General features: G+C 43.4%; 1 protein-coding gene across 2 annotated transcripts in view; it reads right to left on the bottom strand.

The window, feature by feature from the left end:
- The window catches only part of MMP23B (matrix metallopeptidase 23B), a 96,042-nt gene that overhangs the window by 13,785 nt on the left and 54,989 nt on the right, over window positions 1-27,268 (bottom strand). For both annotated transcript variants that reach the window (XR_012236360.1, XM_073602918.1), the window contains exons 4-7: window positions 24,750-24,917; window positions 16,711-16,875; window positions 10,732-10,842; window positions 9,886-10,012 (exon numbers count right to left, since the gene is read on the bottom strand). Coding sequence is in view for 1 of the 2 variants with exons in the window: in XM_073602918.1 (XP_073459019.1) it covers window positions 9,886-10,012; window positions 10,732-10,842; window positions 16,711-16,875; window positions 24,750-24,917 (571 nt within the window). In the remaining variant the exon portion in view is untranslated. The remainder of the gene's footprint in view (window positions 1-9,885; window positions 10,013-10,731; window positions 10,843-16,710; window positions 16,876-24,749; window positions 24,918-27,268) is intronic.

Raw genomic sequence — 27,268 nt, 5'->3', positions numbered from 1 at the left:
GCAAGGCTACAAACTGAAAATGAAGTTTTCTACCTCGAAACTTAGATATTTCTGGTGAGCAGGGAAAATAGGTACATGCAGGTATGCATCCTTGATGTCGATTGATGCCAGAAATTCTCCTCCTTGTAGGATGGAGACTATTGATCGGATTGATTCCATGCGAAAGGAGCGGATATTCAGGAACTGGTTTAGATCTTTGAGATCTAGAATGGGTCTGACATCTCCATTTGGTTTTGGCACCGTGAAAAGGTTTGAATAAAACCCCAACCCCTGCTCTTCCATGGGGACCATCGCGATCACTTTCTGCGACAAAAGTCGGTCCAACGCTTGAAAGAGAGACTTCTTTTTCTCTGGATCTTTGGGGACATGTGACCTGAGGAAACGAGGAGACGTGAATTCTCGGAACTCTAGTTTGTAACCTAGAGCTATTGTGGAGATCACCCATCTGTCCCGAAATTCTTCCTGCCAGACCCTTGAGAACTGCAGAAGTCTTCCCCCCCACTCGAGCGAGCCGGGGCGCCCCTTCATAAAGAGGCTTTAGGGTTCTGTCTTGTAGGTTTCCTCCCCCAGGACTTCTACTGTCCCTGGGGTTGACCTTGAGGTTTACCTAATGAACCTGATGGTGGAGGCTGTCGCGACTGCCTGAAGGCTGATGCCTCTGGCACTTGAGAAAGAGCCGGTTTAAATGAGGAACGTTTACTCTTATTCTTAACTGGCAAAACTGTACTTTTCTCACTTGATATCTTTTGGATATATTTTTCCAAATCATCCCCAAACAGCTTTTCACCACGGAAAGGAAAACCAGCCATGAGCTTTATGCATGGCGCTTCGGCTGACCAACTTTTCAACCATAAGATTCTACGCATATGTACCAACCCAAACGTAAGGCGAGAGGTTTGAAAAATAGAATCTCTGATTGCGTCAATTGCAAAACACAAAGCCGCTGGCAGCTCGGCTAAATCTTGGGCCTGCTGTTCAGGGAAAACCTTGAGCACCTGTTTCAAATGGTCTCTCAAGGATTGACATACCCCAATTGCCACCATTGAACCTGCCAGGGAAAAAATGTTTTTTTAACAGGAATTCCAATTTTTTATCAGTTGGATCCCTGAGCATTTGCGCATTGTCAACCAGACAAGTCAAACTTTTATTTACGGAGGATATAGCAGCGTCAATTGCTGGTATACTCCACATTTTAGTACATTTTTCCTCCATAGGATAAAGTGTTGAAAACTTTTTAGGAGGGAAAAAATGTTTATCTGGGTGATCCCACTCAGAATACATAAGCTTTTCCAGCAATGAATGGACAGGAAAGGCACGCAAAGCTTGAGGAGGCTTTAGTGAACCCAAACAAGAAGTGGGCTCTTCAACCGACTCGGTTAAGGGTAGCTTAAATGTGGAGCGGACCATTTCAGTAAGAGAATGCACCAGCGACTTCTCAGCTTGTGAAGCTGAAGAAAGTCCTTCCCCACTTGATCCCTCAGAAGAGGAGTCATCAGCCTCTTCACAGTCCCCTGAGGGGGATTCATCTTCCCTCTCCCACTGTTCCTCTGAGGATCCTGGGTGGTAGAAGGGGACCTAATGCATTTTCTTCCACTCTGTGAAGATGCGATTAAAGACGCTAACCTTTCCTCCAATCCAATCATAGCTGAGGAGAAAACCTCCTCAGTTATATAGACAGGGGCTGAAGTGACTAAAGCAAATGCTGCCCCTGACGACCCCGATGGCTCACTCTGACCAGCCTCCCTAGATCTTTCAGGGGGGGGATGGTGTTGCAGAGGGAGGGTCCTTAGGGCCTGAGGGAGACCCCTTTGTGCCCTTGTTTTTTGTGGGATTTGTACCACCCCCTTTGGTCATAGTGCAGAGCACAAATGCAGAGGTACTACCAAAAAAATGCACCCATTGCTGAGCAAATAGTCCAGCAACTGCCACTGCTATTAATGCTCAGCCTGATGCAAAGTAAATGTGCCCTGTAAATGCCTGTGTCACCAACACTCACATGCCTCCCGTCTGCTCTGTGTCCCTCCTTCAGCTGTATGCACCTGAAAAAAGTGCACCTTATAGCTTTACACAGCCCGCATTGTGGACGCTGAATCACGCTGACGCCACTAAGCCCCGTCCCCCTCCTCCGACCACCCACCGTGCCCCCCCCCCTCATCTTTTTCAAAAGAGACTGTTTTCCCGCGCGATCGGGGCTTCGATCCAACCAGACCGCATGTGGAGGAGGGCTGTGGTGGAGGAGAGCTGCTGCATGCAGAAACACCGTAATGGCGGCAGCAGCGGGAGCGGCCTGGCATACCACCGACTGACCCAGGCTCCCTCTGCCTCCTGGAGAGAAGCTGTCCAGGTGGGGGGGACTTTCAAGAGAAAAACCCCCCTCCCCACGTCTTACCTGGGGCTTGGGCTGAAGGAAGCATGCAACTTGTGACACAGAGTGAGACTGACAAGCATGCAATCAGGTATGTGCTCTTGACAGCCCCCAGTGGCAACTATAGGCATGACAACATTTACTTAAAGGAGAAAACCTACAAGAATTAGAAAAATTCCTTAGGAATCTCCCTTGCCTTATCCAGCTGAAAGGTTCTGGTAAAACCAGATGCAATCCTCACCACTCATGGAGGGCTCTGTTAAAAAACCTTCAGGTTCAGGGGCCGGGGGCCCCTTTTTATTGGGGGTCCCACACCCCTGGACCTGTAAAGCACCCCGGCTGAAAAACCAAACACTGGATCCCGGGTTCCAGCTCTCTAAAAAGAGAAGCGTTACAGGCAAAACCTAGTTTCTTCTGACACGAGGCCCGGGTACCATTCAATTTGGCCTGGAAAAGACACTTTGAATGGATCCGGTTGCATGGCTTGCCCCAGCAAGATTTCTCCAGCGGAGCTCAGCACAGCACATCTTTACTCATGACCAACACCTAAGACACTGGCGAAAAAACTGAGGTACTCCCAGTAAGGGGAGGGGATATATGGGGAATTGAACTTCCTGTCTAGGGTGTGCCAGTGTCCATCACCTGAAGGTGCCATATAAGCCATACCGTAATTACTGGGGCTCTGTGTCCCGTGATGTACGATAAAGAAATAAAGCTTTTGTAAGAGGGACATCAGCGCACATCCGTGAAGGAGAAACATTACCTGTTTGCAAAATTTTATAAAAAAACTATGAAAACTGTTTTTTTTTTTTTTTTTTTTTTTTTAATTTGTTGGTCTTTTTTGTTTTTTTTAGCAAAAAATAAAAACCTCAGTGGTGATTACAACCAAAAGAAAGCTCCATTTGTGTGAAAAAAATTATAAAAATTTTATATGGGTACAGTGTAGCATGACCGCGCATGTCATTCAAAGAGTGGCAGCACTGAAAGCTGAAAATTGGCCTGGGCAAGAAGGGGGTTTAAGTAAGCCTTATTATAAGCTTACCTGTAGGTATAAGTGAGCAAGCGGTGTTTACTACCACTTTAACCAGTTGCCGACCGCCGCACGACGATGTACGTCGGCAGAATGGCACGGGCAGGCAAAAGGACTTACAGGTACGTCCTTGCCTGCCCGCGGGGGGGGGGGGGGTCCGACCCCCCCCCCGGTGCCTGCGGCGGTCGGCAAATCCTCCCCGGCGATCGGTGGTGAGGGGGAGGCCATCCATTAGTGGCCCCCCCCCTCGCGATTGCTCCTGGCCAATCAAATCATTTCCCTGCCTCTGTATTGTACACAGAGGCAGAGGAAATGATGTCATCTCTCCTCGGCTCGGCATTTTCCGTTCCGGCGCCGAGGAGAGAAGACTGTAATGTGAGTGCACAACACACACACACACAGTAGAACATGCCAGGCATACATTACACCCCCGATCCCCCCCCCCCCCCACCCGTCACACTGACACAAGCAGTTTTTTTTTTTTTTCTGATTACTGCATGGTGTCAGTTTGTGACAGTGTGTTAGGGTTAGCCCCCTTTAGGTCTAGGGTACCCCCCTAACCCCCCCTAATAAAGTTTTAACCCCTTGATCACCCCCCGTCGCCAGTGTCGCTAAGCAATCATTTTTCTGATCGCTGTATTAGTGTCACTGGTGACGCTAGTTAGGGAGGTAAATATTTAGGTTCGCCGTCAGCGTTTTATAGCGTCAGGGACCCCCATATACTACCTAATAAATGTTTTAACCCCTTGATTGCCCCCTAGTTAACCCTTTCACCACTGTTCACCGTATAACTGTTACGGGTGACGCTGGTTAGTTTGTTTATTTTTTATAGTGTCAGGGCACCTGCCGTTTATTACCTAATAAAGGTTTAGCCCCCTGATCGCCCGGCGGTGATATGCGTCGCCCCAGGCAGCGTCAGATTAGCGCCAGTAACGCTAACACCCACGCACGCAGCATACGCCTCCCTTAGTGGTATAGTATCTGATCGGATCAATATCTGATCCGATCAGATCTGTACTAGCGTCCCCAGCAGTTTAGGGTTCCCAAAAACGCATTGTTAGCGGGATCAGCCCAGATACCTGCTAGCACCTGCGTTTTGCCCCTCCGCCCGGCCCAGCCCACCCAAGTGCAGTATTGATCGATCACTGTCACTTACAAAACATTAAATGCATAACTGCAGCGTTCGCAGAGTCAGGCCTGATCCCTGCGATCGCTAACAGTTTTTTTTGGTAGCGTTTTGGTGAACTGGCAAGCACCAGCCCCAAGCAGCGTCAGGTTAGCGCCAGTACCGCTAACACCCACGCACGCACCGTACACCTCCCTTAGTGGTGTAGTATCTGAACGGATCAATATCTGATCCGATCAGATCTATACTAGCGTCCCCAGCAGTTTAGGGTTCCCAAAAACGCAGTGTTAGCGGGATCAGCCCAGATACCTGCTAGCACCTGCATTTTGCCCCTCCGCCCAGCCCAGCCCACCCAAGTGCAGTATCGATCGATCACTGTCACTTACAAAACACTAAACACATAACTGCAGGGTTCGCAGAGTCAGGCCTGATCCCTGCGATCACTAACAGTTTTTTTGGTAGCATTTTGGTGAACTGGCAAGCACCAGCGGCCTAGTACACCCTGGTCGTAGTCAAACCAGCACTGCAGTAACACTTGGTGACGTGGCGAGTCCCATAAGTGCAGTTCAAGCTGGTGAGGTGGCAAGCACAAGTAGTTTCCCGCTGCCACCAAGAAGACAAACACAGGCCCGTCGTGCCCATAGTGCCCTTCCTGCTGCATTCGCCAATCCTAATTGGGAACCCACCACTTCTGCAGCGCCCGTACTTCCCCCATTCACATCCCCAACCAAATGCAGTCGGCTGCATGAGAGGCATTTTCTTTATGTCCTCCCGAGTACCCCTACCCAACTAACCCCCCCAAAAAAGATGTTGTGTCTGCAGCAAGCGCGGATATAGGCGTGACACCTGCTATTATTGTCCCTCCTGTCCTGACAATCCTGGTCTTTGCATTGGTGAATGTTTTGAACGCTACCATGCACTAGTTGAGTATTAGCGTAGGGTACAGCATTGCACAGACTAGGCACACTTTCACAGGGTCTCCCAAGATGCCATCGCATTTTGAGAGACCTGAACCTGGAACCGGTTACAGTTATAAAAGTTAGTTACAAAAAAAAGTGTAAAAAAAAAAATATATATATATATAAAATAAAAAGAAATAGTTGGCGTTTTATTGTTCTCTCTCTCTATTCTCTCTCTATTGTTCTGTTCTTTTTTTACTGTATTCTATTCTGCAATGTTTTATTGTTATTATGTTTTATCATGTTTGCTTTTCAGGTATGCAATTTTTTATACTTTATCGTTTACTGTGTTTTATTGTTAACCATTTTTATGTCTTCAGGTACGCCATTCACGAGTGGTTATACCAGAATGATGCCTGCAGGTTTAGGTATCATCTTGGTATCATTCTTTTCAGCCAGCGGTCGGCTTTCATGTAAAAGCAATCCTAGCGGCTAATTAGCCTCTAGACTGCTTTTACAAGCAGTGGGAGGGAATGCCCCCCCCCCCGTCTTCCGTGTTTTTCTCTGGCTCTCCTGTCTCAACAGGGAACCTGAGAATGCAGCCGGTGATTCAGCCAGCTGACCATAGAGCTGATCAGAGACCAGAGTGGCTCCAAAACCAGAGTGGCTCCAAACATCTCTATGGCCTAAGAAACCGGAAGCTACGAGCATTTCATGACTTAGATTTCGCCGGATGTAAACAGCGCCATTGGGAAATTGGGAAAGCATTTTATCACACCGATCTTGGTGTGGTCAGATGCTTTGAGTGCAGAGGAGAGATCTAAGGTCTAATAGACCCCAATTTTTTCAAAAAAGAGTACCTGTCACTACCTATTGCTATCATAGGGGATATTTACATTCCCTGAGATAACAATAAAAATGATTAAAAAAAAAAAAAATGAAAGGAACAGTTTAAAAATAAGATAAAAAAGCTAAAAAATAAAAAAGCACCCCTGTCCCCTCCTGCTCTTGCGCTAATGCGAACGCAAGTGTTGGTTTGGCGTCAAATGTAAACAGCAATTGCACCATGCATGTGAGGTATCACCACGAAGGTCAGATCGAGGGCAGTAATTTTAGCAGTAGACCTCCTCTGTAAATCTAAAGTGGTAACCTGTAAAGGCTTTTAAAGGCTTTTAAAAATGTATTTATTTTGTTGCCACTGCATGTTTGTGCGCAATTTTAAAGCATGTCATGTTTGGTATCCATGTACTCGGCCTAAGATCATCTTTTTTATTTCATCAAACATTTGGGCAATATAGTGTGTTTTAGTGCATTAAAATTTAAAAAAGTGTGTTTTTTCCCCAAAAAATGCGTTTGAAAAATCGCTGCGCAAATACTGTGTGAAAAAAAAAATGAAACACCCACCATTTTAATCTGTAGGGCATTTGCTTTAAAAAAATATATATAATGTTTGGGGGTTCAAAGTAATTTTCTTGCGAAAAAAAATAATTTTTTCATGTAAACAAAAAGTGTCAGAAAGGGCTTTGTCTTCAAGTGGTTAGAAGAGTGGGTGATGTGTGACATAAGCTTCTAAATGTTGTGCATAAAATGCCAAGACAGTTCAAAACCCCCCCCAAATGACCCCATTTTGGAAAGTAGACACCCCAAGCTATTTGCTGAGAGGCATGTCGAGTCTATGGAATATTTTATATTGTGACACAAGTTGCGAGAAAGAGACAAATTTTTTTTTTTTTTGCACAAAGTTGTCACTAAATGATATATTGCTCAAACATGCCATGGGAATATGTGAAATTACAGCCCAAAATACATTCTGTTGCTTCTCCTGAGTACAGGGATACCACATGTGTGAGACTTTTTGGGAGCCTAGCCGCGTACGGGACCCCGAAAACCAAGCACCGCCTTCAGGCTTTCTAAGGGCGTAAATTTTTTATTTCACTCTTCAATGCCTATCACAGTTTCGGAGGCAATGGAATGCCCAGGTGGCACACCCCCCCCCCAAATGACCCTATTTTGGAAAGTAGACACCCCAAGCTATTTGCTGAGAGGTATAGTGAGTATTTTGCAAACCTCACTTTTTGTCACAAAGTTTTGAAAATTGAAAAAAGAAAAAAAAATGTTTTTTCTTGTCTTTCTTCATTTTCAAAAACAAATGAGAGCTGCAAAATACTCACCATGCCTCTGAGCAAATAGCTTGGGGTGTCTACTTTCCAAAATGGGGTCATTTGGGGGGGGGGGGGGTTGTGCCACCTGGGCATTCCATGGTCTCTGAAACTGTGAAAGGCAGTGAAGAGTGAAATCAAAAATTTACACCCTTAGAAACCCTGAAGGCAGTGCTTGGTTTTCGGGGCCCCGTACGCGGCTAGGCTCCCAAAAAGTCCCACACATATGGTATCCCCATACTCAGGAGAAGCAGCTAAATGTATTTTGCGGTGCAATTCCACATATGCCCATGGCCTGTGTGAGCAATATATCATTTAGTTTCAACTTTGTGCAAAAAAAAAAAAAATTGTCACTTTCCCGCAACTTGTGTCAAAATATAAAATATTCCATGAACTCAACATGCCTCAAAGCAAATAGCTTGGGGCGTCTACTTTCCAAAATGGGGTCATTTGGGGGGGGGGGGGGTTGTGCCATCTGGGCATTTTATGGCCTTCAAATCTGTGATAGGTAGTGAGGAGTGAAATCAAAAATTTACGCCCTTAGAAATCCTGAAGGCGGTGATTGGTTTTCGGGGCCCCGTACGCGGCTAGGCTCCCAAAAAGTCCCACACGTGGTATCCCCGTACTCAGGAGAAGCAGCTGAATGTATTTTGGGGTGCAATTCCACATATGCCCATGGCCTGTGTGAGCAATATATCATTTAGTGACAACTTTTGTCTTTTTTTTTTTTTTGTCATTATTCAATCACTTGGTACAAAAAAAAATTAATATTCAATGAGCTCAACATGCCTCTCAGCAATTTCCTTGGGGTGTCTACTTTCCAAAATGGGGTCATTTGGGGGGGTTTTGTACTGCCCTGCCATTTTAGCACCTCAAGAACTGACATAGGCAGTCATAAACTAAAAGCTGTGTAAATTCCAGAAAATGTACCCTAGCTTGTAGACGCTATAACTTTTGCGCAAACCAATAAATATACACTTATTGACATTTTTTTTACCAAAGACATGTGGCCGAATACATTTTGGCCTAAATGTATGACTAAAATTGAGTTTATTGGATTTTTTTTATAAAAAAAAGTAGAAAATATCATTTTTTTTCAAAATTTTCGGTCTTTTTCTGTTTATAGCGCAAAAAATAAAAACGGCAGAGGTGATCAAATACCATCAAAAGAAAGCTCTATTTGTGGGAAGAAAAGGATGCAAATTTCGTTTGGGTACAGCATTGCATGACCGCGCAATTAGCAGTTAAAGCGACGCAGTGCCAAATTGTAAAAAGTGCTCTGGTCAGGAAGGGGGTAAATCCTTCCGGGGCTGAAGTGGTTAAAATATTTTAATTTATATTCTTCAATACATATATATTTTTTAACAGCTTCCCATATCCTTAATATATGTCACAATATGTATTTCCATCTGCGATTTTTATATATATCTATAAAATGTTTATGTATGTATTCATTTGCCTCCAATGCAGCAGAGTGAATATTGAGAGCAAAAGTGCCAATGATTGATTTTGCCCCTCTCACTAGTGCCTGATTACTTTTGGCATCTCTAGTTTACTCCCATCTGTTTACAGAGCGTCTTCCGGGTATGACGTACTCGGGGGATGATGCACTTCCAGGTTTCGGTTGTGCTCCTATGACACTAAGCGTGCATTCCAGCCACTTGTGTCAGACATAGAAAGCAGGGACGATGGAGGAGGATGCAAATTTGTTTACAAATGCATACCTCCCAACATTTTGAGATGGGAATGAGGGACACCTACTAACAAGCGTATGTACGCATAGGACACGCCCCCTGCCACACACCCTTAAAGGAGAATTAACCAAAAAAAAGGTTAATTAAATCCAGGGCTTTTTTGTACCACTATTATTCCTTTATATTGGCTTTCAAAATGTACAAATGCAGCAATTTAGAAATTGGATGAAAGGTTTAGCACTGGAAAAAACTTTTTGAAAGATAAAAAGTTCCTTTTTTTATACAACTATTTTGATCAGACCAAAATGAGGGGCAAATGAGCGGGAGAGAGGCACCGAGGGACATTGCTCCAAATCTGGGACAACTGGGAGCTATGCAAATGGTAACTTTGAGGCAAGTTCATCTTTACCGATGACTTTTGTTTTCCTTCGGACACATTTGTAATCTTATTTGCAATCAGAAGATATTTTTAGTAGGGGGGTGATCACCTTTATTCTGTTGTCCAATTTAAATATGCATCAATGTCATAGCGGCTTACTGTGAGCAACTACAGCCATAAAATAACCCAAATATTTTATTGGCATTTCTGATTGGGGTGCAGAATATACTTACTAAACTTTCCCTTTCTTGTGGATAATTTTTTTCCCACATCGGAAGGTCATGTTTCTGCCTTCTGGAACCAGACGAACTTTGGTTCTGGGTGGTATTGGTGTTGGCACTCGTGTAGGAAATGGAAAATCTGCATTAAACATTAAAATATTATTAGATACATTCTAGAAAATCTCTCTGGTCCTAGACTGCTAAGGTTGCCTAGTGAAGCGGTTCTCAAACTTTTTGTTGTCATGCCCCGTTCCGTGTTTGGGTATAAAGGGATGAGGTGGCAACCATACTACCTAAGTTTTGACAAAGGGGGCCACACTTTGAAATGCATAACCATGCCCATCGACACCACACATGACATAATCACGGCCAGTTTGTGGGCCTACAACACTACCCTGCTGTCCATAGTGGTTCTCATCCATGTGATATACATATTCAGTCTGCTGCTTTTGCAGGCTCTTCCTGGTGTTCCCCTGGTCAACTTGCTGGTTCCAAACTTTACATCATATCCAGGGGCTTTCTCACCTTTGACTACCTGGAAGATTGCCACCTGCTGGAGACTTATTGATACCCTTTTTAATGTCTTTCAAATGTGAGTGCATATTTATTGTTCTTCATTTTACCAATATGTTTTAATAAATGCTACACTTAGGTAGTGGCGCTTTTCTCTCCTTTTTTTGACTTTAAGGAGACTTCTACCTAAATCTATTCTAATGTAAAATGTGCAATTTCAAACAACATATAGATATGTGGGTCCTGTTTAATGAAGTTTCTGACCGATTAATTATTTATGCTGCCTACAGAAACCACCTCCTCCTTTTTAATATATTAATTTATGCGCAAAACAAAAATGGTTACCGTAACAGAAATCGCAGCTGTATGGGCAATACTTCTTCATAGGTTTCCTTCTGGACTCACAATATCCTTTCTGTGCCCAGCTGGCACATACCAGGTATCTGTCCCTACACCCTGCAATATAAGGAGGAATGTGTTAGTAGATTAGAATAGTTTGTTCTTGATTATCTGTCCCAGAACAACACATGCAGTATTTTGACAATGAAAAAATATATGGTTGGCATGTGTATTGTGTTTTCTCAAGTCACTTTATTTTTAAAGTAAACCCATCATTGGAGAAATACGGTAAACGCCAGCAGCCCTATGCTGACTTATTAACTCTGAGTCACTGATCCAAAATAAATATGCATGTAGCGAGGTGCCGGGCCCCTGAGGCCTAAAGGTGACCTCCAGGGTTAGTGACAGCTGACATCCTTCTGTGTAGAGTGGGTTACAAGGCATGGTGGGTATGATGCAAGGTGGATTAAAGGGGTGCCAGACACTTGAATGCAAAGAGATTTATTGTCTCTTGAACAGAACTATGGGAGAGAGGGTTGGGGCCAGAACACCCTTAAGTAGTTGCAATGTTATTTGGCAAACTCCAAAACTTCTATAGGCAGACAGCCATGCAGGGAAAGGCATCCAGCTAGACACCACATCTGCATAGGTAGGAGCGCTTTCTCCTATGGCAACAATCATGAAACAGTTTCTAACAAAGGTTGTCATGAACTTCTTCTACAATCTCCTATTGTAGATCTTCACTCAATGGAGCTCCCAGTCTATCACTTAGACCTGCTGATGCACTGCCACTGGATCCCCTGAGCTCTTCCAATCTTCCCACTCCATATCTTCCTCAAGCATCACCCCCGCGTCCCTGCTGGGTCCCCAGCTTGACGCTCACAGATACTCCTCAAGTGTCACCCCTCTGGCCTGCTTGGTCCCTGGCTTGGCACACAATAATGCTCTGCAAGCGTCACCTCCACTGACTGGGTCCCTGGCTTGACATCTGCTGAAGTTTCCCAATTCTTCACCATCCCCGCTTGGTGAGAAAACTGCTCTGGTACTTCAGCTACTCACAGTGGTCCCTGGTAATTAGGTCCCTTAGTGGCAACGGCTTCCCCTCTACCTCCGACCACGACAGGTTCTCTGGCCGGCAGAACCGTTACTTCCAGTTGTACTGCAAGCCGCAATCCCAACCCTACGCTGCTCTCTTGCTTCTGGATAGGCTCTCAGACAGCCTAGCAACCAGATGTCCCCAGGATAGGCATCAGTTCTCTGGCATAGCAGGCCGGGACAATACAACACACGTCCACCCAGACAGCTGTCTAGGTGTCACAGAACACCTATCACCTGACCTCACCCAAATAAATAGGCTCTCCCAGCAGGCCAAGGGATCCAAGAAAATCCCTGCCCATTGGATGAGACACCCCACTCATTCCTAATTTGTCCTTGCAATGCTCTTATCTAATGCCACCAGATACCTGGCCATCTAGTGACAAAAGAGAGAAGGGCAGCGATTCCAGAATTAGGGTGAAATCAATTGACCTCCTATCAATTGGCCAAGGCAACTATCACTTGGCAGATAAATTTAAAGGCCATCCTGCCTAAACACCAGGGTGCTACATGCATATTGGAAATGTCAGTGGAAAGTCATAAATCCTGATCTCAATACATGTTCTGGTTAGGGAATCAAAGTATTTAAGCAGAGGGTCCACTTCACAGAAAGGTAATTCAACGCTTTAGAAGAGTAGGTTGACAATGGAAGCCTCCTGTGTCTCTCTTGTGTGACATTCATTTTAAAGATGGATATGTCTTTTAGAAAGTTGGTGACTTGCTGGTGACCAAGTTGGTGAGCTGCCCTAGCCTGATGATTGGATATTAAGGGGAGCCAATGCTAGCTGATTTTCAGAAAGCTCCAGGAGATTGAACACTGTGCAATGCAGTGGAGCATGACTGACCCATGAAAAGAGAAACACAGGCGCCTCTAGGTTAGAACTGTAAACATTTTAATGAGATACAGGTGCATTATCCACTTACATAGAGGTTAAGGAAGTAAGGCATGAGTCCATCCACACTGGTGTGGCGTTCACTGCAGGGCAGCGTTCTGAACAGCTGATTTTTCTGCCTGTGGGGGAGAAATCCTAGCCAGCAGGATCTCTGGAACTACATCAGTGAAAACGAGGCTTGGATCAGGCAGATGGTGAGGGCTGGAATGCGGAGCTCGGTGTGATGATGTCACTGGTGGGTTGCAACGGCGTTTCGGAGCATGCGCACTGGTAGATGGGACTCAGGGCGCGCTCCTTTGTCAAGCTAGTGAGACTTTGGCTGATAACAGCCTTATATACAGCGGCGACGGAAAGTATTCAGACCCCCTTAAATTTTTCACTCTTTGTTATATTGCAGCCATTTGCTAAAATCATTTAAGTTCATTTTTTTTCCTCATTAATGTACACACAGCACCCCATATTGACAGAAAAACACAGAATTGTTGACATTTTTGCAGATTTATTAAAAAAGAAAAACTGAAATATCACATGGTCCTAAGTATTCAGACCCTTTGCTGTGACACTCATATATTTAACTCAGGTGCTGTCCATTTCTTCTGATCATCCTTGAGATGGTTCTACACCTTCATTTGAGTCCAACTGTGTTTGATTATACTGATTGGACTTGATTAGGAAAGCCACACACCTGTCTATATAAGACCTTACAGCTCACAGTGCATGTCAGAGCAAATGAGAATCATGAGGTCAAAGGAACTGCCTGAAGAGCTCAGAGACAGAATTGTGGCAAAGCACAGATCTGGCCAAGGTTACAAAAAAATGTCTGCTGCACTTAAGGTTCCTAAGAGCACAGTGTCCTCCATAATCCTTAAATGGAAGACGTTTGGATGACCAGAACCCTTCCTAGAGCTGTCCGTCCGGCCAAACTGAGTTATCGGGGGAGAAGAGCCTTGGTGAGAGAGGTAAAGAAGAACCCAAAGATCACTGTGGCTGAGCTCCAGAGATGCAGTCGGGAGATGGGAGAAAGTTGTAGAAGGTCAACCATCACTGCAGCCCTCCACCAATCGGGGCTTTATGGCAGAGTGGCCCGACAGAAGCCTCTCCTCAGTGCAAGACACATGAAACCCTGCATGGAGTTTGTTAAAAAAACACCTGAAGGACTCCAAGATGGTGAGAAATAAGATTCTCTGGTCTCATGAGACCAAGATAGAACTTTTTGGCCTTAATTCTAAGTGGTATGCGTGGACAAAACCAGGCACTGCTCAACAGTGAAGCATGGTGGTGGCAGCATCATGCTGTGGGGGGGGGTTCAGCTGCAGGGACAGGACGACTGGTCGCAATTGAGGGAAAGATTAATGCGGCCAAGTACAGGGATATCCTGGACGAAAACCTTCTCCAGAGTGCTCAGGACCTCAGACTACCTTACCTTCCAACAAGACAATAACCCTAAGCACACAGCTAAAATAATAAAGGAGTGGCTTCACAACAACTCCGTGACTGTTCTTGAATGGCCCAGCCAGAGCCCTGACTTAAACCCAATTGAGCATATCTGGAGAGACCTAAAAATGGCTGTCCACCAACGTTTACCATCCAACCTGACAGAACTGGAGAGGATCTGCAAGGAGGAATGGCAGAGGATCCCCAAATCCAGGTGTGAAAAACTTGTTGCATCTTTTCCAAAAAGACTCATCGCTGTATTAGATCAAAAGGGTGCTTCTACTAAATACTGAGCAAAGGGTCTGAATACTTAGGACCATGTGATATTTCAGTTTTTTTCTTTTTTAATAAATCTGCAAAAATGTCAACAATTCTGTGTTTTTCTGCCAATATGGGGTGCTGTGTGTACATTAATGAAGAAAAAAATTATTTTAGCAAATGGCTGCAATATAACAAAGAGTGAAAAATTTAAGGGGGTCTGAATACTTTTCGTCCCCACTGTTTGCCTTGGAACACTGCCATCTAGTGGAAAGAATGTGACATACTTTCCAACATGAAATACCCAGAGCTAAAATAATATAGCTTTCAACAGAACTAACGTGACATTACATATCAACTTCAGTTCCTGAGGTAATTCCAAATAAGAATAGGCAATAAAAACAGTCTGTTGATAGCTCCAAACTACATCCACTGGGTCACATCCAATCTACTATAAGATTTTACCTGGTACACACCACCCTGTCCCACATTTGTGTCGTGTTTCCATTGTCCAGACAGGCTGGCTTCCGGCACCATAACACCTAATGACCAGGGGACACCATTTGTATATGTGGTTCTGGCGTCCGGCCCGACTGTACTATGGAAACACATGATGCTTATTCAGGGCGGTGGCATTCAGGTCCATCCCAGCATTCAGAAGAGGACCAGCTCTGCCTCCCACTCTCTGTCCAGAATCTCTCTGTCTTCAGCCCTGTACCATGCTACCACTGTGGTGAGGGTTGTAATGCCGTGTACACACGACCGGGCTTTCAACAGACTGAATCACGTTGGACTTTTTGACGGACTTTCGTCGAATCGGACTTGTCTACACACAATCACACCAAAGTCTGATGGATTCGACTGTGATGACATACGACCGGACTAAAATAAGGAAGTTCATAGCCAGTAGCCAATAGCTGCCCTAGTGTCGGTTTTCATCCGTCGGACTAGCATACAGACGAGCGGATTTTTCGACCGGACTCGAATCCGTCGGAAAGATTTGGAGCGTGTTTTAAATCTAAAGTCCGTCTGATTTTTGACCAAAAAGGTCCGCTGCTGGTCCGATGAAGCCCACACACACGGTCGAATTGTCCGACGGATTAGTTCCGTTGGACCAGTTCAGTCGAAAAGTCCGGCCATGTGTACAAGGCATGATCAAAGGACTCTGATGTGCAAGTAGGTTCCTGTGATGTGTTGGGGTGGCTTCTGATTTGAAACAGTGCTCTGATCTGAAAGGGGAACACTGAGGTGAAGTTATTTCTTGCAGCCTGTTTATTCATTTAGTTAAAAACAGTTTTTCTTTCAACCCACGAGTATTTGTAAAATATACAGTACAATGTTGCCTTCATACTGAAAAGTTTAGGGCCAGTTCACACTGCTGCGATGCCAGACATCGCATGTGATTCGCACCGCATTGCTGTGCAGATCACATGCGATGTCTGTGCGATGCAAATTCAGCTATACAAACTGTATGGCTGAATTTGCATCGTATTAGGACTAAACTCGTGCAGGACCCTTTTTTTGTCCGCACCAGAATCAGATTGCAGGGGTGGTCATACTCCTGCGATCCGATTCCTGTCCGAATTCACAGTTCGATATGCGAACCGATCGGCCGGTGTCATTAACTTTGTATTGACACTCGCAGCGTTTTGCAGAGGGCAGTATGAACTGCCTGTGAGTCAGGAGCGATGGGGGAACCCACACTGGATTTGCAGGGTTTCCCGCATCACACCCTGTGTGAACCAAGCCTTAGAACCCCTGCTATAGATTGTTGGATTGTGAAGTGTTAAAAAAAACACATGTACAGTTGGGAATGTCATATGGTTTAGGAAAAAAAAAAGGATAACATAAGAATAATAGTGAAGGAAGGAGGGAGGAAAAACAGTAAGAGGGCTGGTTTACACTAGGAAATGCACTACTTTTAAAAACACACTGCTAACTGATCATATGGTACTTTGGTACCATGCGATCCAGTGCAGGCACATGGAGTGCAAGTTTCCCACTATGTGTTCCAGTGTTAAATGGCAGTGAAAAAGAATATGAACTACATTTGAAATTACAAGAATAAAAACTGTTATCCAGGCAAAAAAATAGAACTACATTACTGACATTCAAATACAGTAAACCTGGGGCATAATTATAAAGCATTAAGTGTGATATTCACCAAACATTCACTGCAGGTAAATCACGGTCATTTAAAACACATTCACATGCAGTGCATGTTTGGTAAATGTCATGTATTGGTTTATACATATATATAAGTGTGTAAAAGAAAATATGCTTAACACATATTATTTTAACCTACCATATAAGCTGTAGATCCCCCACATGTCATCCTGGGAAATAATCTTCTTCCCAGTCAGCGTGGCATTAATATGCATCAGAGCGTCTTTGTTCAGAGAGTGCATTAATCCCAAAGAGTGTCCGATCTCATGTGCTGCTACATGTACCAGATCTGTCAGCCACACTCCTAGAAAGACACAAGTTAGTTACTCCACATCACTTTCATTGTAAAATATACATTTAATTAAAAGAGAAGTATGGGATTTGTTTTTTTGTTTTGTTTTTTAATCCTACTTAACTAGCTGGATGCAGCTTTGGTCCAATGCTGCATCTGTCCCTCACCAGCTCTAACACTGAAAACCGAATGGTCAAACACTGACGATCGCTTGGTTCTCACAGCTCCGTGAGCAGAGAGCTGCTGACTGTCAATCACTGGCTCTCTCCTCTGCGCCCCCCCCCCCACGCTCACTGGAGCGCTGGACTGTGGAGGGGGCGGGAAAGGCTGGATCAGGCTCTCAGCAGCTTGCTGAGAGGCTGAGCCGAGTTCCAGTCTAAGCATGTGGGTGGGTCGTCTGGACCTGCTCTGTGACGTCAGCCGACAGTGGGCTTCAGCCTGCTGTCTGCTGAAAATGGGTCAAAGGAGTCCATTACGAATTGCACTCCTGTGATCCACAGGAAAAGTGCAGCCAAACAAGCTTTGGCTGTACTTCTCCTTTAAAGCGGAGTTCCACCCTGAAAACAATTTTCACATTTTCCCAGTCCTTTATTGATATTAAAAAAACATTTGCAGTGAAAATAATGTTTAACCACTTCCCTACCCGGCCATAGTAATATGACGTCCACAGATGGGATCTCCCATCCTGGGTGGACGTCATATGACGGCCTGGGCTTCCCGGCCGTCGAGGGGGCGCGCGCGCGCACCTGCCGCGTTGCTCGGGACCCAGTGCGTGTGCCTGGCTGCCGCGATGTCCGCCGGGCACCCGCGATTGCCCGTTAACCGGGCCGGACCGTGGATCTGTGTGTGTAAACACACAGATCCATGTCCTGTCAGTTGAGAGGAGACCGATCTGTGTTCCCAGTACAGAGGAACACTGATTGGTCTCCTCCCCTTGTGCGTCCCCTCCCCCTACAGTTAGAATCACTCCTATGTGTCCGATGTGTCCGCCATAATGTCGCAGTCACGAAAAAAATTTGCGATCGCCGCTATTACTAGTAAAAAAAATAAATTTTTTTAAAATGCCATAAATCTATCCCGTATTTTGTAGACGCTATAACTTTTGCGCAAACCAATCAATATACGCTTATTGCGATTTTTTTTTACCAAAAATATGTAGAAGAATACGTATTGGCCGAAACTGAGGAAAAAATTATTATTTTTTTTTTTTTTAATTGGGATATTTATTATAGCAACAAGTAAAAAATATTGTATTTTTTTTCAAAATTGTCGCTCTTCTTTTGTTTATAGCGCAAAAAATAAAAACCGCAGAGGTGATCAAATACCACCAAAAGAAAGCTCTATTTGTGGGGAAAAAAAGGACGTCAATTTTGTTTGGGTACAACGTCGCAGGACCGCGCAATTGTCGTTTAAAATGCGACAGCGCTGAAAACTAAAAATTGGTCTGGGAAGGAAGGGGGTGAAAATGCCCTGTATTGTATTGTTGCTAGGTGGGGGCTCCTAATCTGCCACTTCTGGCTCCACGGCCCTCTGCATCGCTTCCTCCCTCACCTGTGCTCCTGGGAAATGTGAGTCATCATTTCCCAGGAGTCAGTGGGCAGCACTGTGTGAAAAAAATTGCGTTATTTCCTGACAGGTAATGACGCGATTTAAAGCGGATCACAGCGCCATTTTTAAAAAGGGAACGATGCCCTTTGTTATATATGGATATATATATGTCTCTCTCTCTCTCTCTCTCTCTCTCTCTCTCTCTCTCTCTATATATATATATATATATATATATATATATATATATATATATATATATATCATAATCCATAATTATAAAGAGTATTTGTGCCAAGATCTCAGGAATACTTCACCTTATCCAAGCGCTGCAAATTATTGAGCTTCTTGGAAGGATAAGGCTTCCTGGTTTTGCTCTGCATAGATAATGTTATCTATGTTGCCATAACAATGGGGTGGGACCTTCCTCCGTCGCCGCCCGTTATGGCAACTTGCTAAACAATAGGCGATACGGCCGCCAGAGCATCGCATATGCGCGAGAGGTGCATGCTGGTTACCCAGCATATGCACCTCTCGATCGATTATCCAGGAAGAAGTTGCGATTGGGCTTCATATGCCCACACTCAACATGGCAATGGCCAGAAGATGATCATCTAAATCGTGAGATTAAAAAAAAAAATGCTTACTATCCACTAGCAAATATACAGTACATATATGTGTGTTATTACTGCAGTGTGAGGTGATGCCTGGAAAAAAATTTTAAAATTTCTTTGGCTGGAACTCCGCTTTAAGCCAGGCCTACCAGTGGAACATTTGGGGTTAAACCCTGACCCTGTCACAGAGACACCAAAAAACTAAGCTGCCTAGAAAAGTAACTGTTTAATACTTACCTGTCCACTATCTGCTTACACAGGGGGGTTTCTTTACCAAAGGCAAATCGCTATGAACTTGCACTAAAAGTGGACTGCAAGTGCACTTGGAAGTGCAGTTGCTGTAGATCTGAGGGGAAGATCTGAAATAAGGGGAAGCTCTGCTGATTTTATCATCCAATCATGTACAAGCAAAAATGCTGTTTTTTATTTTCCTTGCATGACCCCTCAGATCTACAAGGACTGCACTTCCAAGCACATTGGTAGTGCAGAGTGGATTTGCCTTCAGTAAATCAACCCCAGAGTGTTTGGCGGTGGCATTGATGGAGAAAGGAGCACTTCAAAAGGTGAGTAGAAGTCTCTTGCACACAGACATTAAATGAGGTTTATATGCAGGATCTTGCTGGCATGATCTATGCTTCGTAAATGTGCATATGCATATACACGTGTAAAATTCTTCTTCATTCTCTTCTAGCTGCCAGTGTTTCAATTTACAAGTATATGCGTGTATGTACTTGCATATACATGTGGATATGTGTAAATTACTGAACTCAAACATAACATTTTCTATTTTTATTTTACAGCTCAATGCATTATTGCACTAAGGATCTTTAGGCAGCTGTGTGCATTATCTTGGATGTACACGGCTACAAACGCATCATTTTTTCACCCATGTGCAAGAGACCTAAGGCCAGCATGATGGTGGGCCAGCGAGGAAATCACTTTAAACCAGCCCATACATTATACAGTTTTTTCATTTAACCAGCAGATTGAACGAAAAAACCTGTCCCGATTCCCCCATCCACAAATTTGAGGTGGATGGGGGAATCACTCCCACTGAGCTATTGTATTCTGACAGCAGGGAGACTTCCCCGCCATCCAAATACACTGATCAGTTCTGCTGGCTATAAATAGCTATAGACGGTAGCATTGATCACACAGCATTTTTCCAACAGGCTGGTTGTACATAAGTCGGTCGGTGGATCAACTTCTGTACATTCAGGGTGCGCATACATGGACCAGTCTTTGATAAAATGGCTGAATTTCGATCCATGTATGGCCGGCTTAGGCAACCTAAAGACTTGAGATGACAGTCTATCAATATGTTTGCTTTTAGATGTTTGGCGATAGAGCGATGATCTTATGTCAGTAGTGGCAATCTTCCACTAAGCGAGTAACAATGGGGCAAATTAGAAAACTTGGTTTGTGTACCCCCAGCCCCAAGATAACTAGTGCCAGCCACTCACTACCTCCTGCTCCACTGACATAAAAATATGAAAGTGTATGAGCATATGGCTGTGTTTAGAATATCTGCTACCCTGAAAGCATACTGTATATTCCACATGTCTATAGGCAGCTACAAGCCTCCAAAAACATTTTTCTAGTTTTAGGCATTGTGAAAAATTGTTAGAATCTCTGCATACATTAGATTGTTGTCTGGGGAGATTCCTTTTAATGGGTGCCAGACAGATATTGTATAAGCTTACTATTTACAGTGCCTTGAAAAAGTATTCATAATCCTTGGAATTTTCCACATTCTGTCTTGTTACAACCAAAAACGTAAATGTATTTTATTGGGGTTTTTGTGTGATAGACCAACACAAATTGGCACATAATTGTGAAGTGGAAGGAAAATTATAAATGGTTTTCCAAATGTTTTACAATTAAATATCTGTAAAGTGTGGCGTGCATTTGTATTTAGCCCCCTATACTCTGATACCCCTAACTAAAATCTAGTGGAACCAATTGCCTTCAGATATGTCACCTAATTAGTAAATAGAGTCCACCTGTGTGTAATTTAATCTCAGTATAAATACAGCTGTTCTGTGAAGCCTTTAGAGGTTTGTTAGAGAACAAACAGCATCATGAAGGCCAAGGAACAAACCAGACAGGTCAGGGATAAAGTTGTGGAGAAGTTTAAAGCAGGGTTAAAAAAATATCCCAAGCTTTGAACATCTCACGGAGCACTGTTCAATCCATCATCTGAAAATGGAAAGAGTATGACACAACTGCAAACCTACACCTGACCAGGACCCGGGGGTGGGATTCCCAAAACCCCCCCTTTTCCTACTATGGTCCCTTTACTTATTACTCCTTATTTTTGCCCTGTTTCATACAGCTATCAAAAACTTGATGCTGAAACACCAATACTTGGACCATAATTTCTTATCCAGCCGTCTTGTAGAGGATATAGGACACTATTAACCCACGGAGGGCTAGGACTCCTTACCCTGACATTGGAAATTTTATTAACCCACGAAGTGCTCTAGGAGGATGTAAGTAATGTGGTAGACTTACCATGCAGGGAAAATACATATATATATATATTGAAATAACAAAGAACAAGTGCGCAAAACCACAATTCCACAGCTTGATGGATAATGGTAACAAGATTAGAGCAGCTGCCAACATAAGGGGTGTCCTCACCCACCCTAATATGCAACGTCTTAATGGTAAAAGTATGTGGCCTCTGTTTCTGCTGTTAATTGCGTTCTGGAACTGTAAGTTACTACATTTTTTAAATAAACTTGTATTGATATACTTCACCATGGGAGCATCTCCTTCTTATTGTCATTCTTGGGGGTCTATGTGAGCGGTGGTGCCCAGTATAAAAGCCTTACCCACGTATATCTATTGGAGGAGGTGAACAGCGGCTGGACCCTGCATCTAAGCATTTACCATCCGCTTGATTTGGTCCATTGGGGGCCATTAACTGAGGTGAGAGGCTGGGGGAAACGCTTGTGTGTCGCACTAGTGTGTGAAGTGAATGAATTCAGCACAAAGTCACCTTACTGGCATGCTACTATTTTATATGGATATCAAGAGTCGCACTGCATGAAGAACATTTACTTTGGACTTGATCACTTAGATTTGTCACATTTTTTTTCTTGATTTCACTATTTTTATATTTCTAGGTATTGGATTAGGTGAGGGGTGTTTTAAGTTTGTCTGATTATTTTTTAAGGGTCGTATTATTTGTTTATGCATATCCCTGCCACTCTTGTTTTCCACTCAATCACTTATCAGTGGGGATTTCTATGCACATTGTATTTATTTATGAAGTGTAATTCTTTTATGTCAACAATTTTTCACCACCAATATTTATTTTGTGATCAATATTTTATGTATTAAGTTTGAGGAATATTACACATATGTGATTTTTAGTTACGGTCTATCTAGACCGATCACGAGCATCCAAACACTTTAGATTGGTTTTAGTTACTCCTCCATAGGAGAAGGTAGGAGTGTGCACTGCAGTATATTGTTTATGTGAACACAACAGACACATTGGTTATATTTACCCTCTCCGAGTATGCGGATGTTGCTGTGTCACTTATAGGCAACAGATATAAGGTGAAATAAGGAGATACTCAGTTTTTTCTGGCTACGTTGCAATTGATTTATTATTGTGAATGGTACACCTAGATGAGCGCCACATACTTTTACCATTAAGACATATATATATATATATATATATATACATAGTTTGTAACATTACTGCTTTGATTTTTCTTAGACTGTGATGCATTTCCCTGAAGAAGACTTTTCTTTGAAATAAGCATGTTGAAACGTGTTGAAATTCCACTACTCAACGCCACGGTTTCCTGTCTGTGGTGACTGCATTGTGTAGTGTGATGTATCCCTTTCTTCCAAAAAAAAATTTTCCTTCCATAAGCGAATGCACTTTTTAATCACTTGTAATGTGATATCCTTATTTTTTGTTTATTTGCGTTATTCCTTGTACTTTTGTAATATAATTTTTGTATCTTTTGTATTTTTGTATTCATAAATTCAGATCGATAATTAATAAATACACAATTTTATCCAAATTGATAGTTTCCATTTCTTTTTTCTTCAAATTCATATGGGATGATGGCAATGACACATCCATACCACCAAGGTCACATATATATATAATCTTCACAATTGTGTGGCACTTTGTGTTGGTCTGTTACATAATATCCCATTAAAATACATTTATGTTTTTGGTTGTAACATGGCAAAATGTGGAAAATTTCAGTGGGTATGAATACTTTTTCAAGGCACTGTATGTATATCATAACTGAAACTGTGCTTTAACAGTTGTGGGACATTATTAAAATATATTTACACCTTGAACAAAACTGCACAATTTTTCAACATAGATTGCAGATGAGCATATTGGCAAAACGGACATTTCTGGTTATACCTTTACAGTCTATTTAGCAAAACAAAGCAGTTGGCGGGGCTGGAGGGGGAGAGGGGAGAGAGAGAGACATCAGTCAGCTGAGCGCCGGGAGCCGCGGTCTTATAGGTAAAGATCGGCAGATTTTTTTTACATTACACAGGCACAGGGAGACTTATTATAGTACAGAGAGGATGGGAGGATTTAGCTGCAGATATGACAGCAGCAGGAGCCGGGGGGGTCACTGGTACAAGCAGACGGGGAGGGAGGATGAGGACAGAGGAGACTCAGAAGAACAGGGCAGCATATGATGGAGGCATGTACGCTGACAATGGTGTCAGGGCACAGCAGCCCTGATATATCGGAGTCAGCATACAGGGGGAAGGGTAGCCAGGCAGGATCAGCCAGGTATTTCAGGTGTTACAGGGGGCCGAATTACACAGGACAAGCACTGTGCTGCATAGCATGCTTTAAGGGAACATAATCAGCTTTTTTTTTTTTGGGATAACAAGCGATTTAAGATGACATCTGGATCTATGAGACTCACGCGATACAGATTTCACAATAGTGAGTATTCCAGCAAGTAAAACCACAAGGAACAGTGATGACTCCAACAAAGCATTATTCTGTCTTTTGTAAACATCCTGTGCATATCTGACCTACTTTTCATATTACGTGCGTGTGACTGTACTAGTGTATCTTCCACCTGGTTCTAATACTAAATTTCCCTGCATACTAACCCAGAACCCAAAGGTTAAACGCAACCATTTTTTCCTTAATTCTTCTTATATTGATTTATTGTTGTTAAGCGCCAAAAAATTTTTTTTTTAAATCAGAAATGTCAAATGATAATTATCACATAGGGAGGAGCAATGGAAAGGTCCCTCCATATTGTCTACTATGAAGTTATTAATGTAGGTGTTTTTTCTCTCAACTTGGGGTGTAGGGAGGTCTGCTATCAATTACTCTCTTCACTTTTGAATTTTAGGAACCCCTATTTGTAGTTTATAGGGACTCCCAGTTTGGATGCTTCCATTTGAAGGGCATATGGTATATTTTGCAAAGCTAAGGAAATCAACTTAGCTAATGTGGGTAATGCCAGTGAGCCTAGGTCTCAAACAGACTGGCTACCTTTAAACACAAGAAAGTGCTCACCAAACTTGAGAACAATCTTTTGATTGCTTCATAATCAGTACTGATCTTCTCTGCTAAGATGACCATTCTCTCTAAAATACATAGACATTCTGAATTCAAAATGATGCTTCCAAGTAGAGAGATGACACATGGAAAACATCCTTTATGTAGAAATAGATAAAGTGAAGTTCTCAACTGAGTTGAGCTCATACCTTTCTTCCAGCTGAACCTGGTGTTCCCCACAATCCAGTATTCGCTATCATCGAAGTGAATTTCCCCAGTCTTTGGAAAGTAGGCATGTGCTAACTCTCCAGTTGTTCCATCAAAGCAGTAGTGGATGGTTGACTCCAGGCAGTCTGTGTGATTTATACCATAGAAACCTGGTACAAGGAAAGCAATTAGGTCTTATCAATGTCCTACTCAAGAATTGTCTGTGCTGCTCAATCATATCTACACTTCCCTTGTATAGTGCAGTAGGGGCTTTTATAACATCCCACTTCCCAGGAAAAGGTTGAAGCAATATGCTGTGGCAGTTTTTTCCTAAGTAAAAGGCTAATAGTTTCCCAACTCCATTTGTTGGGGACCACCAAAAGGTCATGTTTTAAACAGAACTTGCCACAAGCCAAGGTAATTTAAACCAAGATGATTAAAGGTATATGAAGAAAACTTGAATGGCAGAAATCAACTTCAGTGAGATTTGCACATCAAAGCAAATCAACAGATTCAGAAATATTGTAGAAGCTTCATGAAAATCTTGACTTTTCATGTAAAAGTCAAACGTGTCCCCACACCTTCCCAGCTCCCAAGACTCTGTTAGTCACCTTAGTGATAAGTGGCTAAATTGACCAAAAGGAAAGCTTGAGTGTTAGAAAAGATAGGACCAAGCTCATTTTTTTACAGGAAATATGTATATAACTTCAGATGCCTCTCTGAATCCATTGATCATTCTAACATGTAGTTTTACTTAGTTGGAATTGTTCGTTTTTCGGGCAGATCATTTAGGAGCACAGGTGAACTTGTTTGTAAAATTTACAAAGGCAAGCCATTAACTATTTTACCTTTGTCAGGTTTTTAATGTTGTCTGTGGCAACAAATTTCCCTCCCCTACACTCCCTGTCCTTGTGACTTCTGTACAAAAATAGGAGGGCTGTGGTTGTCATCTGAGCAGGAAGGCATGGAAAACAATAAAAGGTTGTCAGAAAAACATAGTCTGGATGCGGAAAAGGCCTTTCCTGTTTGCTACATTATGTCATATGAGATTTAAAGGGGCTTTTTTATGAGCACTTCAACAACTATATCTCAGTCCAACATCTCAGGTGAAAGCTCCTTATGCCTTCTCCTCCTCTTTCCGAGTGACTAATGGTACCCATCAGGGCTGTCCACTCTCTCCTTTATTATTTGCACTGTGTTGAGCCTCTATCTGTATCTATCCGTAGAAGCTCGGACATTCAGGGTATATTGGTTAGAGGGAGGGAATTCAAAATCGCACTGTTTGCGGACGATATTATTCTTACCCTGACCCCATCCTAGAGTTTCCTTACCAAACCGGCATGCTGAACTTGACCGTTACGGTGCCCTTTCAGGATATGAAATTAAAGCATCTAAGTCAGAGCCCCCCCCCCCCCCCATTAACATACCCTCGGACGAAGTCAGACATTTACCGACTATTTTCCCTTACTCGTGGAAATCCACTGCTCTAAAATATTTGGGGGTTCACATTACTCCGATTTTCACCACACTGTGTAAAGAAAACTTCCCCCCTCTCTATCAGCAGATTAGATCAACCATACAACAATGGAAGAAGCATCATATTTCCCTACTGGGGCATATTGCTTCTGTTAAGATGTCCCTCCTTCCCAAGCTCCTGTACCTGTTCCAAACACTACCTATTCCTGTCTCCCTAGCAAACATTAAAAAACTGCAAGCAGCTATCCTACAATTTGTTTGGAACTACAAGCAGCACAGAATACCCATTCGGTACATCTGGCCTTGTAAACTGACGGTAGCCTATATTATCCCGCTAATATACTCTTAAATCTGAAGCATCACTGCTGAACTCCTTTCTCTATAATCCCAAAGTGCCCGACAGCCTCACGTTTCTGATGTCCTTTGCTTGGGTGTCAAGGAATTTATTCAATTTCAGCTATTTGGTGGATCCTAGGCAGGGCTGGACTGGGACAAAAATTTGGCCCTGGACTTCATCCAGACTGGCCCACTTTGACAGGTCTCTCCCATGCCGGCTGGACAAACCCGCCTCCCCCGGCCTGCCACCCAAGCCCCACCCCCCACTAGCCGTTCTACATTATTTCTCTTATAGGCAGTACCAGTGGGAAGTTAGTCATTATTTCACCTGGGGCAAAGAATCAGTTTGGCGCCCCCCCCCCCCCCCATGGGAAAAGATTAGGCAGGAAAGTGATGCCACCCTCCTTCCGGATCGTATGATGAGCTTCTCAGTGTTGACCCCTGAGCATCATGTCTGTATTCAGGCGCACTGCATAACTAGCCAGGGAGAGGAGGTGAGCACTGTGGGGGGGACAGAGGACCGGAGGGAGGCGGCGGTCCACTGTCACTGAAATCGGCCCACTGAGCCATCGGCCCACCGGGAAACTCCCTGTAGTCCCAATGGCCAGTACATGCCTGATCCTAGGTCTTGTAAACTATTGCCATTTACTGAACTTGAGGGTAAATTTGATCTGCCTCGCCAGGTGTTATATGGATACATGCAGATTCA

The sequence above is a fragment of the Aquarana catesbeiana genome, linkage group LG10 (assembly GCF_042186555.1).
Source record: "Aquarana catesbeiana isolate 2022-GZ linkage group LG10, ASM4218655v1, whole genome shotgun sequence".
Lineage (NCBI taxonomy): Eukaryota > Metazoa > Chordata > Amphibia > Anura > Ranidae > Aquarana > Aquarana catesbeiana.
The sequence above is the reverse complement of the archived record's forward strand: the minus strand, read 5'-3'. Positions and strand labels throughout refer to the sequence as shown.